Source organism: Bubalus bubalis, chromosome 4 (genome assembly GCF_019923935.1).
Source record: "Bubalus bubalis isolate 160015118507 breed Murrah chromosome 4, NDDB_SH_1, whole genome shotgun sequence".
Lineage (NCBI taxonomy): Eukaryota > Metazoa > Chordata > Mammalia > Artiodactyla > Bovidae > Bubalus > Bubalus bubalis.
In genome coordinates this window covers 91,776,433-91,801,401 of record NC_059160.1, presented here as the reverse complement: position 1 = coordinate 91,801,401, position 24,969 = coordinate 91,776,433, and the positions used below count along the sequence as shown (strand labels likewise).

Here is a 24,969-nt window from a genome sequence, read left to right as displayed (position 1 = left end):
CACTTGAGCGAGGAAATACATTTGAGAGATGAAATGGAGTTAGGTTAGAAATAAGGGAAAACGTTTCTCCTGAGAGAATGATGCACCTACAGTAACTGGTGTTTGAATATGCTTGAAAAGTTTAATTAACAACCATTTCATAGGTACTTGCTTCATACAAACAATACAGCACCCCTGTTCTCAAGGCTTTCACAGTTTAGGGAGAAAAACAGTGAATATACAGTTGGGTCTGAAGCTGGACTTGGGTGTCTAAAATGAACAGGAAGAAAAAGGACAAAGTTAAGGCAGTTGGGCTTCCCTGATAGCTCAGCTGGTAAAGAATCTGCCTGCAATGCGGGAGACCTGGGTTCAGTCCCTGGGTTGGGAAGATGCCCTGCAGAAGGGAAAGGCTACCTACTCCAGTATTCTGGCCTGGAGAATTCCATGGAGTGTATAGTCCATGGGGTCTCAAAGAGTCGGACACAACTGAGCGACTTTCACTTTCATGGAAATTGAAAGTGAGTGACGTTTTCCAGAAGTTGGACCAGCTGGTCATGTGCCCTACCTTTCACCTACAACCAGTTTATAGGTGAACTTAATAAATAAATATTACTCCCAAACTACCCAGCCAGATTTCAAGGCTTTGACACTTGCCAAGGTGCTTAATCAAATTTTCATAAGTAATTTTTCTTTGCGGATTCTGCTTATTTCCCCTTTTCCCTTTCCTCAAAACGTATTATATAGGAAGAATTATTTTCCTCAAGCAGCATTTTCATCTCTTATTTCTGGTAGTGACAGCTGCTTCCAATTCATTGCCTTTAAAATCACATCTAGGGAGGGATGGAATGGGGAGGGAGGAGGGAGGAGGGTTCAGGATGGGGAACACATGTATACCTGTGGCGGACTCATTTTGATATTTGGCAAAACTAATACAATTTTGTAAAGTTTAAAAATAAAATTAAAAACAAATAAAATAAAATCACATCTAGGGACTTCCCTGGTGGTCCAATAATTAAGAATCCACCTGCCAATGCAGGGGACACAGGTTTGATTCCTGATCCAGGAAGATCCCACATGCCGCCGGGCAACTAAGCCCGTGCACCACAACTACTGAGCCCACATGCCTAGAGCCCATGTTCCACAAGAAGAGAAGCCACGGCGTTGAGAAGCCTGAGCAACACAAGCAGAGAGTAGTCCCTCCTCATCACAACTAGAGGAAGCCCACACAGCAGCGAAGACCCAGCCAAAAATAAGTAAATTTTAAAATCACATCTCACAATCTAGCTTCATCTTCCCCTCCTGGACCTCTATTAGATCAAGAACTGTCAACACTTGCTCAGGATTGGTCATGCTCTTATTTTGCTGAGTGTTTGTGTTTCTCTGAGTCTGTTTTTCTCTAGCAAGTTGGGAACCCCAGGATGGACTTCTCCATCCTCAGAACCCCAGTCTGTTAGGACACAGCTCTGTCTACCTGAGTGCTTAGCACAAACTTCCAGAGTGAGTGATTCATTAACTAGGGCAGGGACTGTTTGTTTAAGGGATGGAAAGGGTGAACTCAGACTCTTTATGATGCCATCAAGAATTTTGCAAAGATTTAGAGGCTGGGAAAGATTGAAGGCAGGAGGAGAAGGGGACGACAGAGGATGAGATGGTTGGATGGCATCACCAACTCAATGGACATGAATTTGAGTAAACTCCGGGAGTTGGTGATGGACAGGGAGGCCTGGCATGCTGCAGTCCATGGGGTCGCAAAGAGTCGGACATGACTGAGCAATTGAACTGAACTGAGAGAGAAGAAGTGATAAAATTGTAATATTTAGAGCCAGAATTAACATTTGGAGCTAGGCTTAGTTGATATTTATAGATGAGGAAATTAAAGAGAAGTAGAATAACTTGCTAGTTGGTGGCAGAAACAAGTTTTTGACTTCCAGACAAGTGGGAGGCTAAGACTGTCAGAGCCCCATCTGTCCGGAGAGAAAAAGATGCTGGGATTATTCACCCTGCAGATATTATTTCAGGTCAAAGAAATAAAATGACGTTGGTCCTGTCCCACGTCTCTAGCACCCACCACCACCACCACACACACTCACTCTGTCTATCTGTCTCTCTCTTCATCTCCCCAAAGGAAAGAGCAGGAACATACAGGAAGAACTTTGACCAAGACACTTGATCTAAAACACAGAAATGGAGTTGGGCTTTTGTGAGGTGCAGTGGAGGGTAGAAGTCTTCCCGTCTTAAGGACAATGGTATAAATAGTACCCTTAGTTTTGAATAGTGTACATATAACCTGCATTATCATACATGGTAGCCTTGATTACTGATCTGGTTTTTCAGGCCATATAATATCTAATGGGATAAAAAATTAAGAATTTCATTTGTAGAAATTATGCAAGATAGTTTAACAGTTTTTATTACTCAAATTTGTATTCTGGAGACCAAATCTTCATGGTGAAGGAAAAAGTTGAGTCCCTGTTGTTTCCTTTCAAAAAAGAAATTAAAATCCTTGTGAACTTATATAATCCCCCAAACTCTTTCAAAGCATGGTTATCATATTTTCAAAACTCTCAAAAGTTATACCCACCTACCATATCCATGTTTAAAACATATTATGTACATCTTAGACTGTTTAAACTTTTTTTCTATGAATGACAAAGCAAAGAGGAAGTGAGAAATCTTTCCTGGTGAATGCTGTTTCTGAACTTTGTTAACTGAATCTGTCTCTATCGCGCTATTAAAAGCGCTTTCTCAAGGTCACCTGTGACCTCCAGTTACCAGGTTCAATGATTTACTGATTCTTCATGTGTTTTAACCTCCCTGTTGCATCTTACCCTTCTTCTGTCAGGATGTTCCCTTGATCCTTGTTTGCTGTGCCACGCATACGATCCCAGTTCTTCGCCCACCCGTCTGATGGCGCCTCAGATTCTCTTGAGACTATCTGTGTCTTTGTGTCCCTTGAGCCCTGGCATGCAGCCCCTTGAAAAAGACTTTTAGCCTGAGGTATGGTCAGGAGTTTGAACTGGCTTAGAGGTGAGCTCTGGAGGCAGGAAGATGGATGATAATCGTCTAGCTTCCTTTGTTTACTTGACCAAGTGGACCTAGTTTTTCTGTGGCTGAAATTAAGTAATAATGATTTTTCCTACAAACAGTTCCACAGTTTAAACTTTTAAATTATGAGATAGAATTTTGTGAGTTTTCAGCTTTTTTTCTCATAAATTTCTTATACTCTTGGTATACTCAACAGCCTACTTATAATGAACATAAGCGAATAAAACAAGCAAACATGTTCACAAGTATTTTTATGATGTATGGCAAAATGCCTCTTAGCTCAGATCATCTGAACGGAGGATCACTGCACGGGTCTGCAGGCCTGGCCCCATTGGATACCCTTGATGTGGGCTGTCCATCCAGTCCCACACTCCAAACGTTGGGAGTGTCAGTCTCCAAGAGGCTGATGGCCTGGGGTCAAAACTCCTCCTCACTCGACTCCTAGAAACTAGAATTCACACAGAGGAAGGAGTCCAGATGTAATGGGTCTTAGACAACACCATGAGGAACAGTTGAGGAGGCCTATGAAAAAGAAGACCTTGTGAAATATGTCTTCAAAGCTGTGTGCAAGAGAGACTAGTCTGCTCTGAATACAGAAGGCCAGCCAAGGACCAGTGGGCAGAAGTTCTACGAGGGCTATTAAAAAATGAAGTGCAAACACAACCTTGCAAATCAACCTTACTCCAATAAAAATTAATTAAAAAAAAAAAACTATACATTGGTCAGTGGTAAACAGTCTGCCTGCCAGTGCAGAGATGTACGAGATGTGAGTTTGATCTCTGGGTAGGGAAGATCCCCTGGAGAAGGAAATGGCAACCCACTCCAATATTCTTGCCTGGGAAATCCCATGGACAGAGGAGCCTGCTGGGCTACAGTCCATGAGGTCGCAAAGAGTCGGACATGACTGAGCGACTGAGCACACACGCATGTACATTGGTCAAAGTCTTCCTGGAGATGACACAATTTAGTCTCATGACAGTGAACCTAAATTTTCATAAGACTTACATATAATTATACCTGGTAAAGAGTGTTGTTGATTAAAACATAAATACCAAAAGAAAAAAGGAAGTGCAGGGAAGGACAGCAATGGCCTGTGTCAGAGTACAAAGAAAGAAGGGAGCGTGGTGTCTGCAGAAAATGGTAGCAGCTTCTCTACCCAGAGAGGACGGAGTCAGCCAGAGGGTCACATAGATAGCGTCACACAGGACCCTTAAAATCCAGGGGTCTATTGGGCAGGGGGTCTCGTTCACTGGGGAGATCAAATGGAGGAAAAAACACATGCCAGCGCAGTGGGAGCAGTTTTGCAACTTCAGATTTGTCCCAAAGGAGACAACCTACACCTTGGTAAAGAGAATAGAAGCTGATATATAACATTTGCAAACGTTTGAAGAAATTCCAGGACTGATTTCTGCTTTTAACCTACTTTTCAACCTTGACCCCTAGAGCATCTTTCCAGATGTATCTCTTTAGTCATCAGAGGCACTTCTCCCTTTCAGGCAGAAGGTCATAAGCTATACAAGGACCTGAAGAACTTCCTCAGTGCCGTCAAAGGTGAGTATCAGGGAGCACAGAGGGATCCAGATGGTGTTTATGCAGCTACTAAGAGGTCTGGGGGATGGAAAAAAAACCACCCATACTCAGGCTTTTCATCACTTGCCTGTGCCTGACCCCTGGAACTTTGTGGACCAAGGAAGAGTAGCTTTTCCTATCCAACGCCACCCAGCTTCCCTCACTGATAGCCCAAACCTACGGAGTTTGCCCTTTTTGGATTAGCCCCATTGATTCACCTGTCACCTATATCATTATGTCAGACTACTTTATGATAGCACTGAGTTCTCTCCTTTCAGTGATGCATGAAAGTTCAAAGAGAGTGTCAGAAACCCTGCAGGAGATCTACAGCAGCAAGTGGGACGGTCATGAGGAGCTGAAGGCCATCGTGGCGGTAAGAGTATGCTGGGCTTTACAGTCTTCCACACCCTACCCTCATCTCAGCCTCATCCCAGCTTCTCTGTCCAAGCAAACAGGAGAACAAAGGAGCCAATTCACACTGTTCATTTGTATAGCCGTGGTCACAGGTGGTAGGAAGGAGCTGTAACTATGAAGGTAAAAGCAAGTTTTCCCTAATCTGTGGATTCCTCTCTTTTTTATCCTCTTCCTCTCTTGAAAACCTTAGAAAGTTTTACCTACACAAAACCCAGTTGGTTATTTTTGAAAACTAACTTTATGCAGTCATTTGCTCCCAAACTTCCCTATCCTTCAAACTTTAGAGTCCAAGACTGTTCTTGATCCCTAGAATGTATGTCCAGTCTCTTACAAGGCAGTTCCCTGAGAAAGAGCTGTTTCTTCATCTGACTTTTCTCCAGAGTTCAAAATGCTCTTCTAAAAATATTGGTGCTCTCAAAGGAAGTTTGTTGCAGGAAGAATTGGGATATTTCCCTGGAATGAAGTTGCTGTTGAGAAGCAGGGCCCTTACCACTGCCCTCTGCCTCTATCCTACAGAATAATGATCTCCTTTGGGAAGACTATGAAGAAAAACTAGCTGACCAGGTTTTGCGGACCATGGAAAACTATGTGGCCCAGTTCAGTGAGATTAAGGTAATCAGTTTACAGCATCAAGGATGGATTATGGGTGGCCCATGTAAGTTAGAAGACACGATCTCCAGGGAAGACGCCCTGGAGAAGAGAATGGCAATCCACTCCAGTATTCTTGCCTGGAGAATTTTGTGGACAGAGGAGCCTGGTAGGCTCCGGTCCAGGGAGTCACCAAGAGTCGGACATGACTGAGGGACTGTCTCTTTCACTTTCACTTGGGTAAAAGTACAAGTAGAGTTAGAGCCCATGGTTAGGAATGAAGTTGGGTAGGTTAGGAAAAAGATGGAAAGTTGAGGGTTTACACAAGAGGTTAGCGTGAAGGGTTAGAGACAGTGTAAAGGTTACGTTTGGGTTTCAGTGAACTAGATTTGGGCTGGTTTTGAATTAGATCCAGGTCAGAGCATCCCTTTTTGTTGTGAGAAACAGCTAGTGAGACTAAAGATATTTATTGTAGAGAAGAGAAAACTTAGAGGAGTCATAATAATTATCTTCAAATATTTGAAAGCCTGTTAGGTAAAAGAGGACTTCAGCCTGTTCTAAACTGTTCCAGAAAGTAGAATTAGAATTCATTAATTCATTCAACTCATATTTATTAAACATCTACTCTGTTGAACACTGTGCTGGTTTTAGATTCATATAGGAAGAAATTAAAGGAAGCCTCACTTAAATTTCTCATAGCTAAAGCTTTCCAAAAAAAATGAAATCTACTGAGAGATAGTGAGTTGTCTATTCTCTGTTCAAGCAGAAGTCTAACTACTTCTTATCTTGGATATTGTAGATAAGCTTTGTGAATTGAATAGGAAGTTGGGTCAGATCATTAACAAGATCCTTTCAAGTTCTGTGGTTGAGAGAACAAGACAAAGCCATTACCATGGTTTGTCTCTCCCTGGTGTAATTTGTAGTTGGTATGAGATTGAGTAGATGTTCTCTCAGAGCTCATAATAGTTTGCCATTTTTATTATTATACTTTAGGATTTTCAAACTACTTTATATTCAGTATTTGATCTTTAAAATAACACTATGGGGCAGCTGGGCTTCCCTGGTGTCTAAGTTCAGTTCAGTTCAGTCGCTCAGTCATGTCTGACTCTGCAACCCCATGGACAGGCCTCCCTGTCCATCACCAACTCCTGGAGTTTACCCAAACTCATGTCCATTGAATTTGGTGATGCCATCCAACCATCTCATCCTCTGTTGTCCCCTTTTCCACCCACCTTCAGTCTTTCCCAGCATCAGGGTCTTTTCAAATGAGTCAGTTCTTCACATCAGGTGACCAAAGTATTGGAGTTTCAGCTTCAGCATCAGTCCTTCCAATGAATATTCAGTACTGATATCCTTTAGGATTCTTAAAGAAATGGGAATACCAGACCACCTGACCTGCCTCCTGAGAAATCTGTATGCAGGTCAGGAAGTAACAGTGAGAACCAGACATGGAACAGCAGACTGGTTCCAAATCAGGAAAGGAGACTGTATATTGTCACCCTGCTTATTTAACTTATATGCAGAGTACATCATGAGAAACGCTGGGCTGGATAAAGTACAAGCTGGAATCAAGATTGCTGGGAGAAATGTCAATAACCTCACATATGCATATGACATCACTCTTATGGCAGAAAGTGAAGAAGAACTAAAGAGCCTCTTGATGAAAGAGGAGAGTGAAAAAGTTGGTTTAAAACTCAACATTCAGAAAACTAAGATCATGGCATCCAGCCCCATCACTTCATGGCAAATAGATGGGGAAACAGTGGAAACAGTGACAGACTTTATTTTTGGGGGCTCCAAAATCACTGCAGATGGTGATTGCAGCCATGAAATTAAAAGACACTTGCTCCTGGGAAGAAACAGCATATTCAAAAGCAGAGACATTACTTTGCGAACAAAGGGCCATCTAGTCAAAGTATGGTTTTTCCAGTAGTCATGTATGGATGTGAGAGTTGGACTATAAAGAAAGCTGAGCACTAAATAATTGATACTTTTGAATTGTGGTGTTGAAGGAGACTCTTGAGAATCCCTTGGACCCCAAGGAGATCCAACCAGTCCATCCTAAAGGAAATCAGTCTTTGGTGGCTCAGCGGTAAAGAATTCACCTGCCAGTGCAGGAGACATGAGTTGGATCCCTGGGTCAGGAGGATCCCCTGAAAGAGGAAACAGCAACCTACTCCAGAATTCTTGCCTGAGAAGTCCTATGGACAGAGGAGCCTGGCAGGCTACAGTCCATGGGGTCACAAAAGTCAGACACAACTGAGCAACTAAAGAACAACACAGGGCAGATGAGGCTACTGAGGCTCCAAAAGAGGCATGCCTTGCCCTGGGTGACAAGGCTAATAAATAGTAGTGTTGGGAGTAAAACCCCAAAACTCCTGACTTTCAATTGAGTAGGTTTCTCAAGGCCATTTCTTCTGGGTGCTGAACCAGTTTCTAATAGGGTCGTAGGATATGTTGCAGTTGAGTGCAGGCTTCCAGGTGCTCTGGGGGATTGCCCTCTACTCTCTCCCCCTGAGAATTCTCCATTCTTTCCAGATAATGAGGGACATCCCTGAGCACAAAACCCTGTTAGAAAGTACAATAAAATTTGATAATAGGACAGAAATGCTGCTTCTCTGATGCTGTGTTACCAACATCCTGGACACTTAAAAGTGAGTATCAAGGTCATCTCTCTTGACTCTGGGTTAGGAAAGAATCGCCAAGCGGGGCCGGAAGCTCGTGGACTACGACAGTGCCCGACATCACCTGGAGGCGGTACAGAATGCCAAGAAGAAAGATGAGGCCAAGACAGCCAAGGTAAAAAACAAACAAACCCTGGTAAAACCTTCCTGCCCTCCCTTTCCCCACAGTGGTGGCAGGTGGTTGAGCCAAGTTCGATTTAGGAAATGATAAATTCAGCCTCCAGTGTCTTGAAGGAAATCCTGTTTCCTCTGACACCAATGCTCTGAGGATAGTCAGACTCAAGGCTGGGGAGGACACAGGTCTGGGGAAGGAGAGGCATGTTTCCTAGTAAGCCTAGTCCCTGAAAAACTGCAAAAGAGAGAGGAAGCAATCTCTAGCTTTGGGTTCAGGAATAATGGGAATTGGTCTGTCTTTGTTACTACCTAGGCAGAGGAAGAGTTCAACAAAGCCCAGGTTGTGTTTGAAGATCTGAACCAGGAACTACTAGAGGAGCTGCCTGTCCTTTATAACAGGTAATGACTGAGTTTCAGAAGAGGGCTGGATCCCAGGCCCTGGGCAGCCCAAACATGTTGCCTCCTGAAAAGAGCCCTGGTCCAAGAATGGAATGTAGCCTCAGCCCTGCTCCTAACTTGCTGGGGGTTATTAGGCTCACCACCTTATCTCTGGACCTTAATTTCTTCATCTGCAATTCAGAGATTCTTTGCCCTACCAGCTTTTCTGGGTTTAAAGACAAGATGTCTCTTAGGTAGGAGAGATCTTGGCAAGTAAAGTGCTGTCATCAGGCCTGCTAGGAGGATCTGGTTTTATGCTTGAGTGTGTATTGTTTTAAACAAGCTTGGTTCATGAGCATCTAGATTCATATACAAGATAAACCATGGGATGAGTGTTTCCATTCAAGAAGATGTTTTTGCTTCACAGTAGGTAAAAATGTTTTAGATATAAATTTCCCACATTGGAAGAGGAATCTGATCAGAAGTTCTATTTGTATCCTATTTTCTTTTCATTGTACAAGATATACTTCAATGCAGTTGTAGTCAGAGTATTTTATATTGTCACTTTATATTAGTCTATGAATGAGGGATCCTTTATAATGACTACATGTATTCTAAAATATTAATTATATGATTCCTAATTTAAACAGAATTGAAATTTAATAGTTTCTTTAAATGTAAACTTCCACAGTTCATTTATAGTAGAATTTCATTAATGTACATACAGCTGCATAGACATCCAAGTACCACATACTGAGAAAGAATACTTATTATAATTATAGCTGTATGGCCTTATACATCACTTCTAAAATTCTTAAAAGCACTTTCATGTCTACTTCAGTATCTGAAGAGCCTGAATCGGATAACTTCATTCACGCGTGCTAAGTCACTTTAGTCATGTCCAACTCTTTGCAACCCACCAGGCTCCTCTGTCCATGGGATTCTCCAGGCAAGGATACTGGAGTGGATTGCCATGCCCTTCCCAGGGGCTCTTCCCAACCCAGGGATTGAACCCATGTCTCCTGTGGCTCCAGTGTTGCAGACAGATTCTTTACCTCTGAGCCACCGGGAAACTTCATTCATAGAAATCTGTTATACTTTGGTGTCATGTCTCCCCTGCCTTCCCACTCCTGAGAGTCTAGTGTACTCCTGTCCTGGCTCTGATGAATCCAGAACCCAACATCCTGAGTCTAGGCCATGGAGTGCTTTTCTGTGAGGAGCCCGGCAATGGCTGGCTTTGGCTTATGCATCTACCCTATACTTCCAACAGAGACTTCCTTTACCAGCACTTACCTGTATGTGTTTGTTCTTTTGCTTGCTGATAGTCGTATTGGCTGTTATGTGACCATCTTCCAAAACATTTCCAACCTGAGGGACGTCTTCTACAGGGAAATGAGCAAGGTGAGAAACATCTGGCCAATTTAGACACCTCAAAGTGTTAGTTGCTAGGTCCTGTCCAACTCTTTGCAACTCCATGGGCTGTAGCTTGCCAGGCTCTTCTGTCCATGGAATTCTCCAGGCAAGAATACTGGAGTGGGTTGCCATTCTCTTCTCCCAAGGATCTTCCCGACCCAGAGACTAAACTTGGGTCTCCTGCACTGCAGCCAGATTCTTTACCATCTGAGCCACCAGAGAATCCCGTTTAGACACCTAGGAGGGTTTTTCTAACAAATATGAAGGTTGCTTTAATTTACATAACCTCATTAAATATCCATATTGGCATCACAGATGTTTACTTTTTTCTCATGGTGAAATAACAGCACTTGATGGACTGTGCTGCTCCATTAACAACTGAATGGTCTCCAAATGAGTTTCAGGTACACCAAGGAGATTTGGACTATAGAAGGAACAGCTGAAATGGGGAACTAAGTTGTGCAATCTTTGTCTTCTGTTGCTGGGGAGTGGAGGCGGTGGTTAAACAAAGCTCAGTTTCTCAGGTCATTGGTCTTGGAAAGGACCGGTCCTATTTAGTGATGGGCAGCCATGGAACATGACCTCATGGGCTCTTTTCTAGTCCTGAAATTCCAAGAAACCTTGCTGTTAAAGTATTATGTTCACATCCATATCCACACATGTTCCTCTCCACAGTTTATTGGCTAAATTATGGTTTGTTTAGTTGATATTACAATGACTTTTTGTTCCCTGGGTCACCTGAGAGAAGCTAGAACTTCAAATCAACATCAGATATCAAGGACCTAGCCTTGAAAGAACTGCCAGTCTGATGGAAAAGACAAAAATTAAGACACAACTGAGACACTAATGCAAAAGAGATGAGGAATTTTATCATTTAGGGTAGGAAGGTTTTATTTTGGGGAGAGAAGGAATTTGTTGGTCCCAGGTTCCCACGTGGCTAATATCTTTTCTCTTGCTTGTTCCAGCTGAACCACAATCTCTACGAGGTGATGAGCAAACTGGAGAAGCAACATTCCGACAAAGTCTTTGTGGTGAAGGGACTCTCAAGGTGAGCTGCTTCTGAGACTCATTTCTGTTTGTTTTATCCTGTGTGTGAACACATTCAGCACTCTCATCTCTGATCCCAAATCCTGACCTTTCCTTTGTGTCCAAGTACATAATATTGTTTTTTGTTTGTGCTACACCCCTAAATAAATTATTTTTCTTTTATGAAATACTTGGCAATGATAACTAAAAATATAAAAAAAAAATAGTACAACAAATAGCCATATACCCATCACCAAATTTAAGAAATCACTTAATGAATTCCCTGGTGGCTCAGTGAATCCGCCTGCCAATGAAGGGGACACAGGTTCGATCCCTGGTCCAGGAAGATCCCACATGCTGCAGAGCAAGTAAGCCCACGTGCCACAACTACTGAAGCCCACAAACCACAACGGAGGGTAGACCCCACTTCTCCACAACTAGAGAAAGCCTGTGTGCAGCAGCAAAGACTGAGTGCAACCAGAACTAAATAGATCAATAAGTAAAAACTTTTTAAAGGAAAAAAAGAATATATAATTAAATCTCCCAGTGTCCCTTCCCCACTCACTTTCTCTTCCTGTCCCCCACCAAGGATAACCACTGTCTTAAATTTTAGTATTCATTATCCACATGTTTTTTTACTTTAATCATACACATATATGAATACACAAAAATACTATTTTGCATGTTTTAAAATTTTATTTAAATATAATTATACTGTATATATTCTTTTGTTCTCTTAGTATTGTTTTTGAGATTTACTTATCCTTGTTGCTACATGTTGTTAGCTCTGATCTTTCCTTTTCATAACTGTTAAGATATTACTATATGGCTAGTTCACAATATATTTATCTGAACTGCTCGTGGACATTGACATTGCCTTCCAGTTTTATGCTATTACAAATAATGGTGCGATGAATGTGTTTTACATTTCTCCTTGTATGAATATTATTAAGAGTTTCTTTAGGCTGTACTGGGAGTACTCATAGAATCTGACTCATAGAATCTGTACATTTGGGTTCCTTCAGCCTTACGAGACATTACCATTGCCAAATTGCTCTCCAAAGCCATTGTCCCCGTTTACAGCCCGCCAGAGTGAATTGAAGCCCCCATTGCTCCATATTCTTGCTACATGTGACATTGTCAGACTTCTTAATTTTTCCAAGGAAATGGGTATGAAATTGAATTTTTTGCAGTTTTAATTATGTCTCCACAATGGCTGGTTAGCTTGAATATCTGTTCATGTTATTGACCCTTTAAGGTTCCTGTCATGTTTATCCTTTATTCACATTTTTCATGTAGATTGTTTACTTTTAAAAAAAAATTGATTTCTATGAGGTGGGTTTTTTTTTTTATATTCTGGATATTAGTCCTTTAGTGATATGCATTACAAATACCTTTTATTAACCTGTCATGACTTGCTTTCCTGTGTGTGTCAATGTGGTATGTCTGTTACCTTCATAATGTGATCACTTTCTTATTCTAAAGCCTTTTAAGTTTTAGTAAGTTCTTTCTATGCACAAGGTTTTATGCTGAGAGTTAGGGATCCAGAGACATAGGTGACTTGTCTTTTCCCTGAAGTGACTTACAAAAGTTGGAGGGACACAAAATGTGCCTAAGAAAACAAGGAACAATATAAAATTGCACATACTAAGCACCTAAGAGACCAGTTAGGAATTCCAAGAGTTAAGTGATTGCAATATGCAGATAGATGGTCAGGGAAGACTTCGAGGAGGTGCTGAAACTGAGTTTAAGATTTGAAGAAAGAATGGGGCTCAGTATGTTGTTTGTATTTGATATTTGTACTACTCATTTAGCAGTCAGTTACAGACTATTAAAAGGAATCACTAACGGGCCAATATAGACTTCCCTTTTCCAAAAACTCTATTTCTTCTCTTCCCAGCATTGAAAACCAGAGTTCTTTCTAAGTGTCCATTCATCTGAAATTAACCATCACTTACACCAAGATGTCCTAGAACCTTGCAGAGAAATCTGATCTTTTCTTGCTATATCCTGGGCCTTCTAAACCTGCTGACCCATAAGATGCTAGTGCTAGAAAGAACCTTATGTCACTTAGCTTATCTTACATCAGAAACTCCCACAGGGCTGGAACTAAATTATTACCTTTCTCTTCCTATCACTCTTCCTATCACTCTCTCCCATCCTTGAACCCAGGATACAGCACGTAGTTGCTATACGTCAAGCAAATATTTGTGGGTTGATTAATCAGGTAGTGGCTGGTACCCACTTAAGGAGGTGAGTAGGAATTAAGCTGATGTTGCCTGCAGAAGCACTCAGCACAGTATCCAGAATACTCAATGACTGTTGTAGTCAGTTTTCATTGTTCATGGTAGTTTTGTTCTAGAAATCACCACAAGCACTGAATTAGTGAATACTGACCCACTGCTTCTAGGCGAAACATGGGGTTAGGTTCCTAGGAGCCCCTGGTCCCAACATTTTCATCAAGCGATCCATACAGAACCTTTCTTGTATATTTGTTTAAAGACATTTACTATATATTGTTGATTCATTCATATTGGGAGAAGGCAATGGCATCCCACTCCAGTACTCTTGCCTGGAAGATCCCATGGACGGAGGAGCCTGGTAGGCTGCAGTCCATGGGGTCACTAGGAGTCAGACACGACTGAGCGACTTCACTTTCACTTTTCCCTTTCATGCATTGGAGAAGGCAATGGCACCCCACTCCAGTGTTCTTGCCTGGAGAATCCCAGGGACGGGGGAGCCTGGTGGGCTGCCGTCTCTGGGGTCACACAGAGTCGGACACGACTGAAGCGACTTAGCAGCAGCAGCAGCAGCAGCATTCATATTGAACCCACAGCCACCAGCGCTATAATGCATTCCTGAATGAGGCTTATCTAACATATGTATTTTCTCTGGAGGGCACATCACAAACTTTCTGCTCTCAAACAGCACTTTGGCACTGCACTTGGAGGCCATTTTAAGCAGCAAAATCACCAAAGAAAAGCACAACAATGTGTAAAAACTTGGCAAACAGGACATATTTACAGTAAGAGAGCTAAAACAGGAAGGCAGAGGCTTGCCTTGTTAGAGCTCAGCTGGGAGAGTACCGGTCAGGCAATCGTTCTTCATAGCTGGCATGTGTCCAAGAGTGATTCTGAAAGTATCACAAATGTTGATCTTGAGGTTTAAATACATTTCAGAGGGTAGAAGAATTTGCAAATACAGAATCTATGAGGATCAACTGTATTTCATTCATGAACTGTTTTTCCCCAAGGAAAATACTTTGTTAATATATTGCTGAGTTTTTTTCCAATCACTTTTTCTTTATATATTTTTAGATAATCAAGATTGTGATATGGATAAAAATTCTATAGCCTTTTTCCACTTTACTTTTTAATTTAAGCACTATTGCAAATTATACAAACTTTCTGATGCCATTTAAAATTGCTTTTTCTGTTTTATTATTATATGAATGTATCATTATATATTTGGGGTATTGGGGTTACTTCCAGGTTTTCACTCTTCTGAATCTAAATGCCCTTCCTTTTTTTAGCAGCAACAGACGCTCTTTAGTCATCTCTCCCCCAGTTCGAACATCTACAGTCTCCAGCCCTGTAACCTCACCTACCAGTCCTTCTGCACTTTCCTTGAAGAGTGAGAAGGACTCCAGCTCAGCAAGTGAAGAAGAGCTGGCATCTGATTCATCCCAGGGAGAAGACAACTCTGAGATTAAAGAAGAGCCCTTAAAAGACAAGGAAACAGAGGAAGAGGCCGAGACAAGCTCCTCTGAGGAAGAAGAGCCTCTGCCAGCCTGCAATGGCCCCACCCAGTCCCAGCCCTCACCCCTCACTGAGGACAGAGAGTCCCAGGAGGAAGTTTTCCCTTGCCCCCCAGCTCCATCACCAGCCAGAGCTCTGACCCCTTCAGAGCAGGCTTCATCTTCCTCAGTAGTAGTCCTCCGAACTCGTACGTCAAGCGAAGGATCTGAAGAGCTAAAGAAGAGAGTCTCTGTGCAGAGGGCTTCAGCACCACCTAGCAGGCCTCCGCCACCCAGAGCCACTCCCAGTCCCAGGGGCTCCTTAGGGAACATGCCCTCCAGCCCTCCAGCCTCACCCACTGGCCCTCGGGCCTCCTCAGAGGCCTCTCCTGACCTGCAGCCACCGGAGAAGCCAGTAAGAGAAAAGGAAAACACCGACAATCTGAACCCAGAAGAACTTTGTACTTCCCCTACTTTGATGAACTCTCAGGTGAGAATAGATCTGGCTGAGTCTTTATTCCCTTTTATAATCTCCATGTGGATCATTTTTGCTATGCTCAGGTTGCCCCACAGTAGATAGGATTTTACGTCATTATATTACAGTTTCAAGGATAGTCTTGGACACCTTTTTTAGTTCTGAGATTTCTGTCACATCATCATAGCAACTAATTTAGTGATCTGTACTGCTAGTGTAGACTTCCCTTGTGGCTCAGATGGTAATGCGTCTGCCTGCAATGCAGGAGACCCAGGTTCAATCCCTGGGTTGGGAAGATCCTCTGGAGAAGGAAATGGCAGCCCACTCCAGTATTCTTGCCTGGAAAATTCCATGGACTAAGGAGCCTGGTAGGCTACAGTCCATGGGGTCGCAAAGAATCGGACACGACTGAGCGACTTCACTTTCACTGCTCGGGTAATTGACTTTTGCAAAGGGCTTATCTCTAATATTACTATAACCAGATTGCTACTAATTCTTACTTTCTTTCTTTTGCTCCAAGTTCTGGGAGTTCCCAATATAAAATACCTACAACTGACATCCTGATCATTACCTTTTTTAATGTGGGGTAGGGAGGAAGGTCTCATTTCACTTTGTCATACTTGTAACTATGGTAAATAGACCCCAAGCAAAATGGCATCAGCAAATTTCCAAGGCATTGTCTTTGATGAGAGAGGCCTAGAAGGAACTCACAGAGGACAGTAAAGCAAAAGGATGGTCTTTTGAAAAGTGAAAATTTTGATGAGAAAAGGATTGTGTTAAAATAGAGACGCAGACCCTCTGTGAAAGATGTGGAAATCAAGTCATATTCTATTCAAATTACATGGAAAGTCTGTCATATAGAAGAGAGATTTGACTTGTTCTTCAAGACTCCTGAGGACAGAAAAAGGCCCTATGTGTGAAGTAGTTTTTTTTTTTTTTTTTTTAAGGTACAGTTTGAATCAGTGTAGAGGAACTTTCAGCGATTAGCTCTGTTAAAAAATGGCATGGGAAAAATCTTTTTTTAATACAGGGAAAGGGGGCACCAGGGGCATCCAAAAACCAAAGGATGAGCCACCTTGAAAAATAGTTCCCCTCCCTTGATGTTAGAAGCTCAGGCTGTGTGGTCACCTACCTGTCAGGTGCGCTGTGCAGAGTGTTATGGTGCAGCATCTGACTGGATGGCATCCAGAGTCATTCATTCAGTCCACATGCATTAAACCCCTTCTATGTGCCAAACACTTTTCTAGGATGTGGGGTTATTAGAGTGAAGCCAAACACAAAATTCTCTGCCTTCCTGCATCTTACCTTTTAGTGAAGGGGAAAGAGACAAGAAACAGAATAAGTAAGTAAAATTATAGTTTAGTGCTAGTAAGAGTTACAGAGAAAAACTAAGTAGGGGAAGGCACCAGGAGGGGATGCTGAATTGCAGCTTTAAACAGTGGTCAGAAAAGGTGACACTTGGGCAGTGAAGGAAGCCAGGGCATGAACCATGTGGATACCTGGGAGTGTGCGATGTCTGGTACACCTCAGATCGTAGCACCCTACTATGAGTATGCCTACCTGAAGGTTGACCCGGCTATCTTGGGAGCTCCCTGCTGTCTGAGAGGAGCTGGCATGGACAAAGGGCACAAGGCTGTGATGCCTGGCAAGACAAGGAAGATAGAAAACATGAGGACAATAAGCTTATCTCAGCTGACTCCCCTGAGGTACTAAAATCTGAGTCATCAAGGGTGTTATATCCTTGCCTGGGAAGGACATTCACACGACTCACGTGAGATATTGAGATATTGAAAATTCTAATACACAGGACATAAAACTTGCCCTTGGCTGGTTTCCGGTCTGAGGTTGCCATTCTGTGTGAGAGAGATATGCGGGACATGTGGATAGTGAATAAGCACAAGGTCAGTGTGGGGTTTTGTGTAGTGAAGAGTAGAGTCGCTTTTCTGCACTGAAAACAACTCAACCTATGGAAAATCCAAAATTAAATTTGACTTTGTAATGTATGATTTTAGTATAGAGGCAGCAATAGAATGAGCTGTTTGGCTCAGGTGAATAAGTTTGCATTCTTGGAGTAATTTTACTGAAGGGGAAATTCTGGGGGCCATGATGCTGTTTGATTATTTTGAGGAACAGGCTAGGTAGGGAAAGAGGTACAGGACACAACCTCCTTACCTTTGAGATTTATATAGTCTTTCCTTACTCCCAGCCTCTCCTGTGGGATTGCTTTAGTCAGTGGCTAAGGAGACATATTTTTCCTGTGGAAGTAAGCAATAGAGCGTCTTAGATCCTGGCCTGTCAGTATCATCAGTCCTCTGAAGCTTGTGTCCCTATAAAATTTGTTCACCTCCCTCACAGATACATAATAAATCATATGTTCTCTCAAGCAGAACTGTGGACCTATCATATATAAAAGTGTGTAAATAAAAAGATAACTGTGAGAAAATGTGTTCTTGCCCAGCATTTGAATTACCTGAGAGAACACGAAAATTTTGATAACTTCCTTGGAGGTAGCACTTACTTACTTGGAGGTAGTACTGTTGTTGTTTAGTCACTAAGTCATGTCCAATTCTTTGCGACCTCATGAACTGCAGCCTGCCAGGGTCCTCTGTCCATGGGATTCTCCAAGCACGAATACTGGAGTGGGTTGCCATTTCCTTCTCCAGGGGATCTTCCCAGCCCAGGGATTGAACCCGCGTCACCTGCCTTGCAGGCAGATTCTTTACCAATGAGCCACCATGGAAGCCCAGAGTTAATATTACCTTTGAGGTAATTCATGGCCTAGAATCAGCAGAGGGACTAAGAATAAAGAAATTTTCCTGAAAGGAAAAATCACAGAATTTCACACGACTATCATACTGTTAGGTTTTACTTTAAAAGGATGACTTTTATAGTGTGTAAATTAAATTTCAATTTTTAAAAATTCTTTTTAAACCTTAGAGTGCCAAGGTCTTCCCCTGTCTTAGCAGTTCCACGCCTCAGGCTCCCATCTCAGAACCTAGACCTTTTCCCAAAGAAGACATCATGCCACTTGGCTCTCCTAACTGCCAGGGGTTAGGATCATCTTAGTGTGTGCATTCTTGAGGAGAATTAGTCTAAAAGTGGTAGCTAGTGGTTTTAAGACCTATATTTGTATCCTTACAGACCATCACATAAATACATCTATACATATGCATGTCATACAAGTCATGGAAACAATTCTGGAATTCAAAGGCCTGGTTGCCTGTCCCAACAAGTCATTTCAGCCTTTGAATCTTGTTTTCCTAATCCGAGAGGGGATGACATAAAGCCTTCCCTGATGCTTTCAGGCGGCGGTGAAACAACTGTATATGTTTGCCCTTAGTATTACCTGTGACCCTTATAAAGTGTAAGGCACAAAAGACTCTTCTAAGCCGACAGGCTGGGAGGTTGAGCCACACCTCACCAGTAGAACTCTTCTTTTTGTAGAACCAAAGTCTTCAGCTTCATGGCTCTGCAGTTCCAGAAGAGAGCAATGTCATAGCACCTGAGCCCGAAGAAGAGGTAAGGAGGCCAGATGCTCAGAGAACATGGGAGTGGTGAGACTGGGATTGGGGATGGACCAAGGCTTGGCTGCAGGCTGGGATCCTCACTGTGGGCTGCGAGGGGGACCCAGCAGTGAACAGATTCCTTAGGGCAAAGTCAAGCAGGTGGGAGCCAGAAGAATCAAGAGTAAATGAGGCTTCCTTTGTGCCCATTTCCCAGCTGGCCTTGGATCTCCTGATCCCTTCTCATAGCCGTCTCCTAAGAATGTATTTACTTATGCCTAAACTTATTTCAAAAAGGAGTTAAGAGACACAAAAGGCGTACAAAAGATAAGCACACACACACAAAATGTAGCAAAGTAATGCAGAATTCTGTACATTAGTGATAGTGACATAAAATGGAGCCATGAATTAGGCGAGTACGAAAATGCATTCTGTAAAATAGACTTACTAATGATAGACCACAAAATTGGTTCCAGACTTTCTAACATCCAAGAAGAGGGAAAACCTGATCAGTTCACCCACTTTATGATGCCCATTCCTTAAGAGAACAACTCCTGCTACTAAGATGAAAAGAAATCTCTTCTGGGACTTCCCTGGTGGTCCATTGGTTAAAAATTTGCTTTCTATTGCTGGGGACATGGGTTCAATCCCTGGTCAGGGAACTAAGATCCCACATGCTGAGGGTCAGCTAAGCCCGAGCACCACAACCAAGACCCAGCACAGCTAGAAATAAGTAATTTTTTAAAAAAGAAAGAACTCTCCTCTGCAAATCCTCATAAAGAGATGGTGAATGAAATAGTGGAGTCTCTGCAATAAGGCTTTACAATCATCCCAATAGCCAGTTTCACATCCTCCCCCCGCCCCCACCCCCATAAAGGCCAGTATGTTACACTAAATATATTCAGGAGAGGAAGATTGATTTTTTACTTCCCTTGAGTGGTTGGTGGGAGGGCAGGTCCACATCTAATACAATCATGTTTACTTCTAGGTGTCTATCATTGAAAGTGCGCAACTCTGAAGAGGAACTGCCAGGACCTCCCCACACACCTCCCCAGAGAAACTCCTCAGCTAGAGGATGTAGGTCAGAGGGACTAACAATCCAGTATTCATTTCTGGTTTCTCAAACTGAACCCTGGCTGTCCCTTAAGACCTAGCATTAATGGAGGCTGAGGAGCAGACTTAGGGGAGGGAGGGAGGCAGGCTTGGGAGAAGAGACTGTTGGACTTGGAATATTTAATTCAGGTTTTAGCATTTTTAGAGTACTAAGACCTTATATACTAATTAAGTGGGGCTAAAATTATAGTGAGACTATAAAAAGCAAAAACATCTGTAGACATAGACATCTGTCTTCATACAGACATATAACCACATATACTCAGAGACTCATATACAGATCTTTGATTTACCACTCATTTTGCAGGACTTAAAACCAAAAGAACAGATTTTCAGATTGATAAATAAAGTATTATTCTGATGTGTGTGGGGTTTTTTTTTTTTGGACACAGGAAGTTGTTCCAGGCCAGCACACTGTTCTCCACTTAGGAAGGTTATTGACTGTACCCCAGGTTCAGAAAGCTTTAGTCACATCCCTGACCTCCAGCTCCCCCTACCTCCTGGCTGTAACACTTTGCTGATGCCTGGGGCCACAGGCTCCTCTCCTCAGTCTAGATGCATTGTTGCCCACCTCCTCTGCCCTTTGGTTAATAAGCAAATATCCTTGGAAAGGGGTTTTATTTTAGAGCTGTGTCTAGTGTCTACAGATTGGGACTTGATTTAAGTAAGGCTCTGACCAGGATGGAAGAAGAAACAGAACTCCAAGTGAAGGGGAAGAATTCATGGTATAGATACAAAGTGTAATGGAAATGGTATGGAATTTGGAATCAGAAGTCTTGGATTCAAGTCCTATCATTTGCTTCTGTGAAAACATTAAAAACTAACTTTGAGCAGCTTCCCAGATGGCCCACTGGTTGAGAATATGCCTGCCAATGCTTGGGACATGGGTTTGATCCCTGGTCTGGGAAGATGCCACATGCCAAGGGGCAACTAAGCCCTCATGCCGCAACTGCTGAGCCCAAGCACCCTAGCCCATGCTCTGCAACGAGAGAAGCCACCGCAATGAGAAGCCTGCATACCACAACTAGAGAAAACCCAGCGCAGCTAAAAGTAAATAAATAAATAATAAAATTATTTTAAAATTTCACTTTGAAGTCCTGCTACCCTGATAAATATGCATACATATACAAGCACTCATCCATTTTTGCTTTTGTTTCTGGGGGTGATGGATGATGTCACTATTCATTCAGTTACTCAGCAAGAATTTATTGAGTAGTCTGCCAAGCACTGCACTGAGTACTAGAGAAACAATGATGGGGGAGGGGGTAAGAACTTTATAGAGACAGAATACTCAGCAGGGAGCAGAATAGGCAGGATTTAGCAATGAGTGAGAGGAGACATGTGATGAAGACTGAAGTTTTAAGGAATTATTTTAGGTTAGGCTTGGTGGTAACATTTCCTGAAATGGCGACTACAGGAGGAAGTGCATTATATATGAGTTTTCTAGTTTCAGGCAACAAACTGACACAGTTCAGCACTAAAGGATATGATGGAAGGATATTACGCAGCTCACAGAACTGAAAGACAACCAGGCTGCAGAAAGAACCAGTCTACGGATGTCTCTAGCAGGAATGCATGGACTGCCCCTCCTGGCTGCTGTCATTGGAAGACTCGGCCTCAGCTGCCTCCTGCCACTGTGTTCCTTCCCTGGAGAAAGACTGACTGGCCCAGTTTGGGAGGAGGCGTGTTAGTGTCTACAGGAATGACAGGAAGACCGTGGTGGTGGTGGTAGATTACAAAGGTGGTGGATTACAAAGAAGGGCAAAGAAGCTTTGGGGTGATTTGACTGGGATAGTGGTGATAATGTGTATCCATTTGTCAAAACTGATCAAATTGTACCCTTTATGTGCAGTTTATTGGGTGTCCCATACAAACATTAATACAAAGAGCTTGAGAACTTGCAGGACTTTTCAGTAGACATGTCACTTAGGGAGCTGGAAATGCATATTCGTACTTAGGAATCATTTTTCTAAGATCTAATCCTGTTATTCTTCCATTTAAAAAACTTCAACGGATCTCTAATGAAGTGGAGGTTGCATATCCCCCTATCAAAGTCCTCCTGCCTGTATTTTAATTCCTCTCTTAGAAGGCATCCCGCTCCCCTGGCACTCAGTCACTGCTGTGGGTGATACTCCAGGACTAATGGAAGGGGTTGGGGAATGCAAGGAATACAGGCTTTCTGGCTGTCCACGGCCCTCCAGGACCTGCTTAGAATGCTCCTCCAAAGGCAAAACCCCAGTTCAAGCCTTTTCTCTTCTGGGCTTTCCCTGACCCCCATCTCCTAGGAAACTGATCCTCTTTGGAAAGTGTGCCAGAGAGGACTCCTGGGGTCCTTGGTCTATGGTGGGGAGATAAGCACTCAAGGTAACTTCCACAAAAAAGGCACAAATGAAGTGGAAAACTTTACTGTGTGAGACTGACACTCTATTAGCATATGCCACCCCCACCCGAGGCTCTGGGAAGATTAGGGGGAGGGCTAGTAAGCTGGGCATGAGTAATCATTTTGCTTATCTAAGGCAGATGGTCCCAGTTCGGAATCAAATTGTTTACCCTAATTTGAAAAATGGTGAAGTCGTGGCTGGTCCAATGGTAGTGGGTTGACAGAACTTACTAGACTAGGACTTAGAAGACTGCCATCCTGGCAGCACCACAAGAAGGAGCTGAAAGCTGGGCAGAGATGAATATGTCTTACCCTCTACCCTGAGGCCCGTGGAGGTCTGTTGCCATAAGGATGGCTGCTCCAGCTTCTGAAGTCTGACATTTAATACTTGGAGAACACTGGTAGCTCACCACCACCTGAGGCATCATTCATCACCTATCTGTATGCATCTAGAATTAATTGCAAGACCATCACCCAATCCCTGACTTCCAACAATGTGAAGGAGACTATTGACAGACCAGGTAAAATATCCAGAGAATACTAGAAACAAGACACATCCAGGATACACGATACACCAGAGAGCAGAAGACACACTGATTACAGTATTGGTTATTTCATGCTGAAGTGGGTGCCGAGCATTGCATGCATGTTGTTCAGTCACTCAATTGTGTCCAACTTTTTGAGACCCCAAACACTGCAGCACACCAGGCTTTCATGTTCTTCACCATCTCCTGGAGTCTTCTCAAATTCGTGTCCATTGAGTTGGTGATGCCGTCCAACCATCTCATCCTCTGTCGTCCCCTTCTCCTCCTGCTTTCAGTCTTTCTCAGCATCAGGGTCTCTTCCAATGACTCAGCTCTTCCCACCAGCTGGCCAAAGTATTGGAGCTTCAGCTTCAGCATCAGTCCTTCCAATGAATATTCAGGGTTGATTTCCTTTAGGACTGACTGGTTTGATCTCCTTGCTGTCCATGGGACTCTCAAGAGTCTTCTCCAACACCACAGTTTGAAGGCATCAGTTCTTCAGTGTTCAGCCTTTTTTATTGTCCAGCTCTCATATCCATACATGATGACAACTGGAAAAACCATAGCTTTTAGCTAGATGGACATTTGTAGGCAAAGTAATGTCTCTGCTTTTTAATATGCTGTCTAAGCTTGTCATAGCTTTTCTTTCAAGGAGCAAGCTTCTTTTAATTTCATGGTTGCAATCACCTTCCACAGTGATTTTGGAGTCCAAGAAAATAAAGTCTGTCACTGTTTCCATTGTTTCTCCATCTGTTTGCTGTGAAATGATGGAACCAGATGCCCTGATCTTAGTTTTCTGAACGTTGAGTTTTAAGCCAACTTTTTCACTCTCCTCTTTCACCTTCATCAAGAGGCTCTTTAATTCCTTAAATTCTTCTTTGCTTTCTCTGCCATAAGGGTGGTGTTATCTGCATATCTGAGGTTATTGATATTTCTCCCCTCAATCTTGATTCCAGCTTGTGCTTCATCCAGCCCTGCATTTTGCACGATGTACTCTCTATATAAGTTAAATAAGCAGGGTGACAATATACAGCCTTGACATACTCCTTTCCCAATTTGGAACCAGTCCGTGCATGCATATGGACCCTATTTTTCTGCATGTTTACACTTTCAAAATGAATGGCATGTGCCTACATGGATAAAATCATGTACCAGCAAAACTTTTAAGGTCACATTTTAAACAAAAAAAGATGCTTCTGAGAGACTATGAACCTTCACATTAAATTGTAAAAGTAACAGCAAATCAGTAGTCAGTTGGACTGGATGGCTTCTGAGAGTCTGTGGTTCTAACAATCTTGAAACATAGTGGAGGGACTTCCTTGGTGGTCCAGTGGTTAAGAAACCGCCTGCCACCATGGGTTCAATCCCTGGTCTAGGAAGATTCACGTGCTTTGAGGCAACTAAGTCCATGTCCTCAACTACTGAGCCCGTGCCCCACAAGAGAAGCCCCGCAACGAGAAGCCCGCACAGCACAAGAAAGGGTAGTCCCCACTTGCCGCAATTAGAGAAAGACCATGCTAAGCCATGAAGACATAGCACAGCCAAAAATAAATGAATAAAAAAATAAAAATAATTTTTTAAAGTATTAGGAAAAAACAATATGTCATGGGGGAGACTGACCCAGATACAAGAAAAATCTCAACTTTCCCTGGAATGCATGGTCAATTTGTCAATAAATGCAAGCAGTTGTCCACCTCTGCAATTTAACCCTTAGGATTTGAGTTTCCTTTTCTCTTCTATTCTTTTATCTGAGGACTGGCCAGGCTTGCCTTTTTATTAACTTACATACATTTTGCCTACGTGTTAACTTTCTTTGCCTTTCTTGGTTGGATTGGTAGTTTTCTCACACGTGGACTTTCTTCTTCTTCACTGACAACTGCTATATCGTTGAATATATATTTAAGTGAATGAATTCAATCAACTTATTTTGTTTTTTCCTTTTTTTAACCAATCAAATAGTATCTTTAGGAATAAAAGCAACTATCTTTGCTTACTTAATATTTTATTTATTCTTTGCTTTTTTCCCCC

At 42.6% G+C, this 24,969-nt stretch overlaps 1 protein-coding gene across 3 annotated transcripts in view; it reads left to right on the top strand.

Moving 5' to 3' along the window:
* Positions 1-20,400, top strand: part of BIN2 (bridging integrator 2) — a 37,735-nt gene extending 17,335 nt beyond the window's left edge. The window contains exons 3-12 of one of the 3 annotated variants that reach the window (XM_044941754.1): positions 4,521-4,575; positions 4,872-4,966; positions 5,524-5,619; positions 8,287-8,394; positions 8,707-8,792; positions 10,097-10,172; positions 11,150-11,232; positions 14,746-15,436; positions 18,866-18,940; positions 19,913-20,400. In XM_044941754.1, the coding sequence (XP_044797689.1) occupies positions 4,521-4,575; positions 4,872-4,966; positions 5,524-5,619; positions 8,287-8,394; positions 8,707-8,792; positions 10,097-10,172; positions 11,150-11,232; positions 14,746-15,436; positions 18,866-18,940; positions 19,913-19,942 (1,395 nt within the window). In that variant the 3' untranslated portion in view covers positions 19,943-20,400. Of the gene's footprint in view, positions 1-4,467; positions 4,576-4,871; positions 4,967-5,523; positions 5,620-8,286; positions 8,395-8,706; positions 8,793-10,096; positions 10,173-11,149; positions 11,233-14,742; positions 15,437-18,865; positions 18,941-19,912 lie in introns of all 3 variants that reach the window. The other 2 variants (XM_006058500.3, XM_025284190.2) reach the window with 2 other exon arrangements.
* The last annotated feature ends 4,569 nt before the right edge of the window (positions 20,401-24,969 follow it).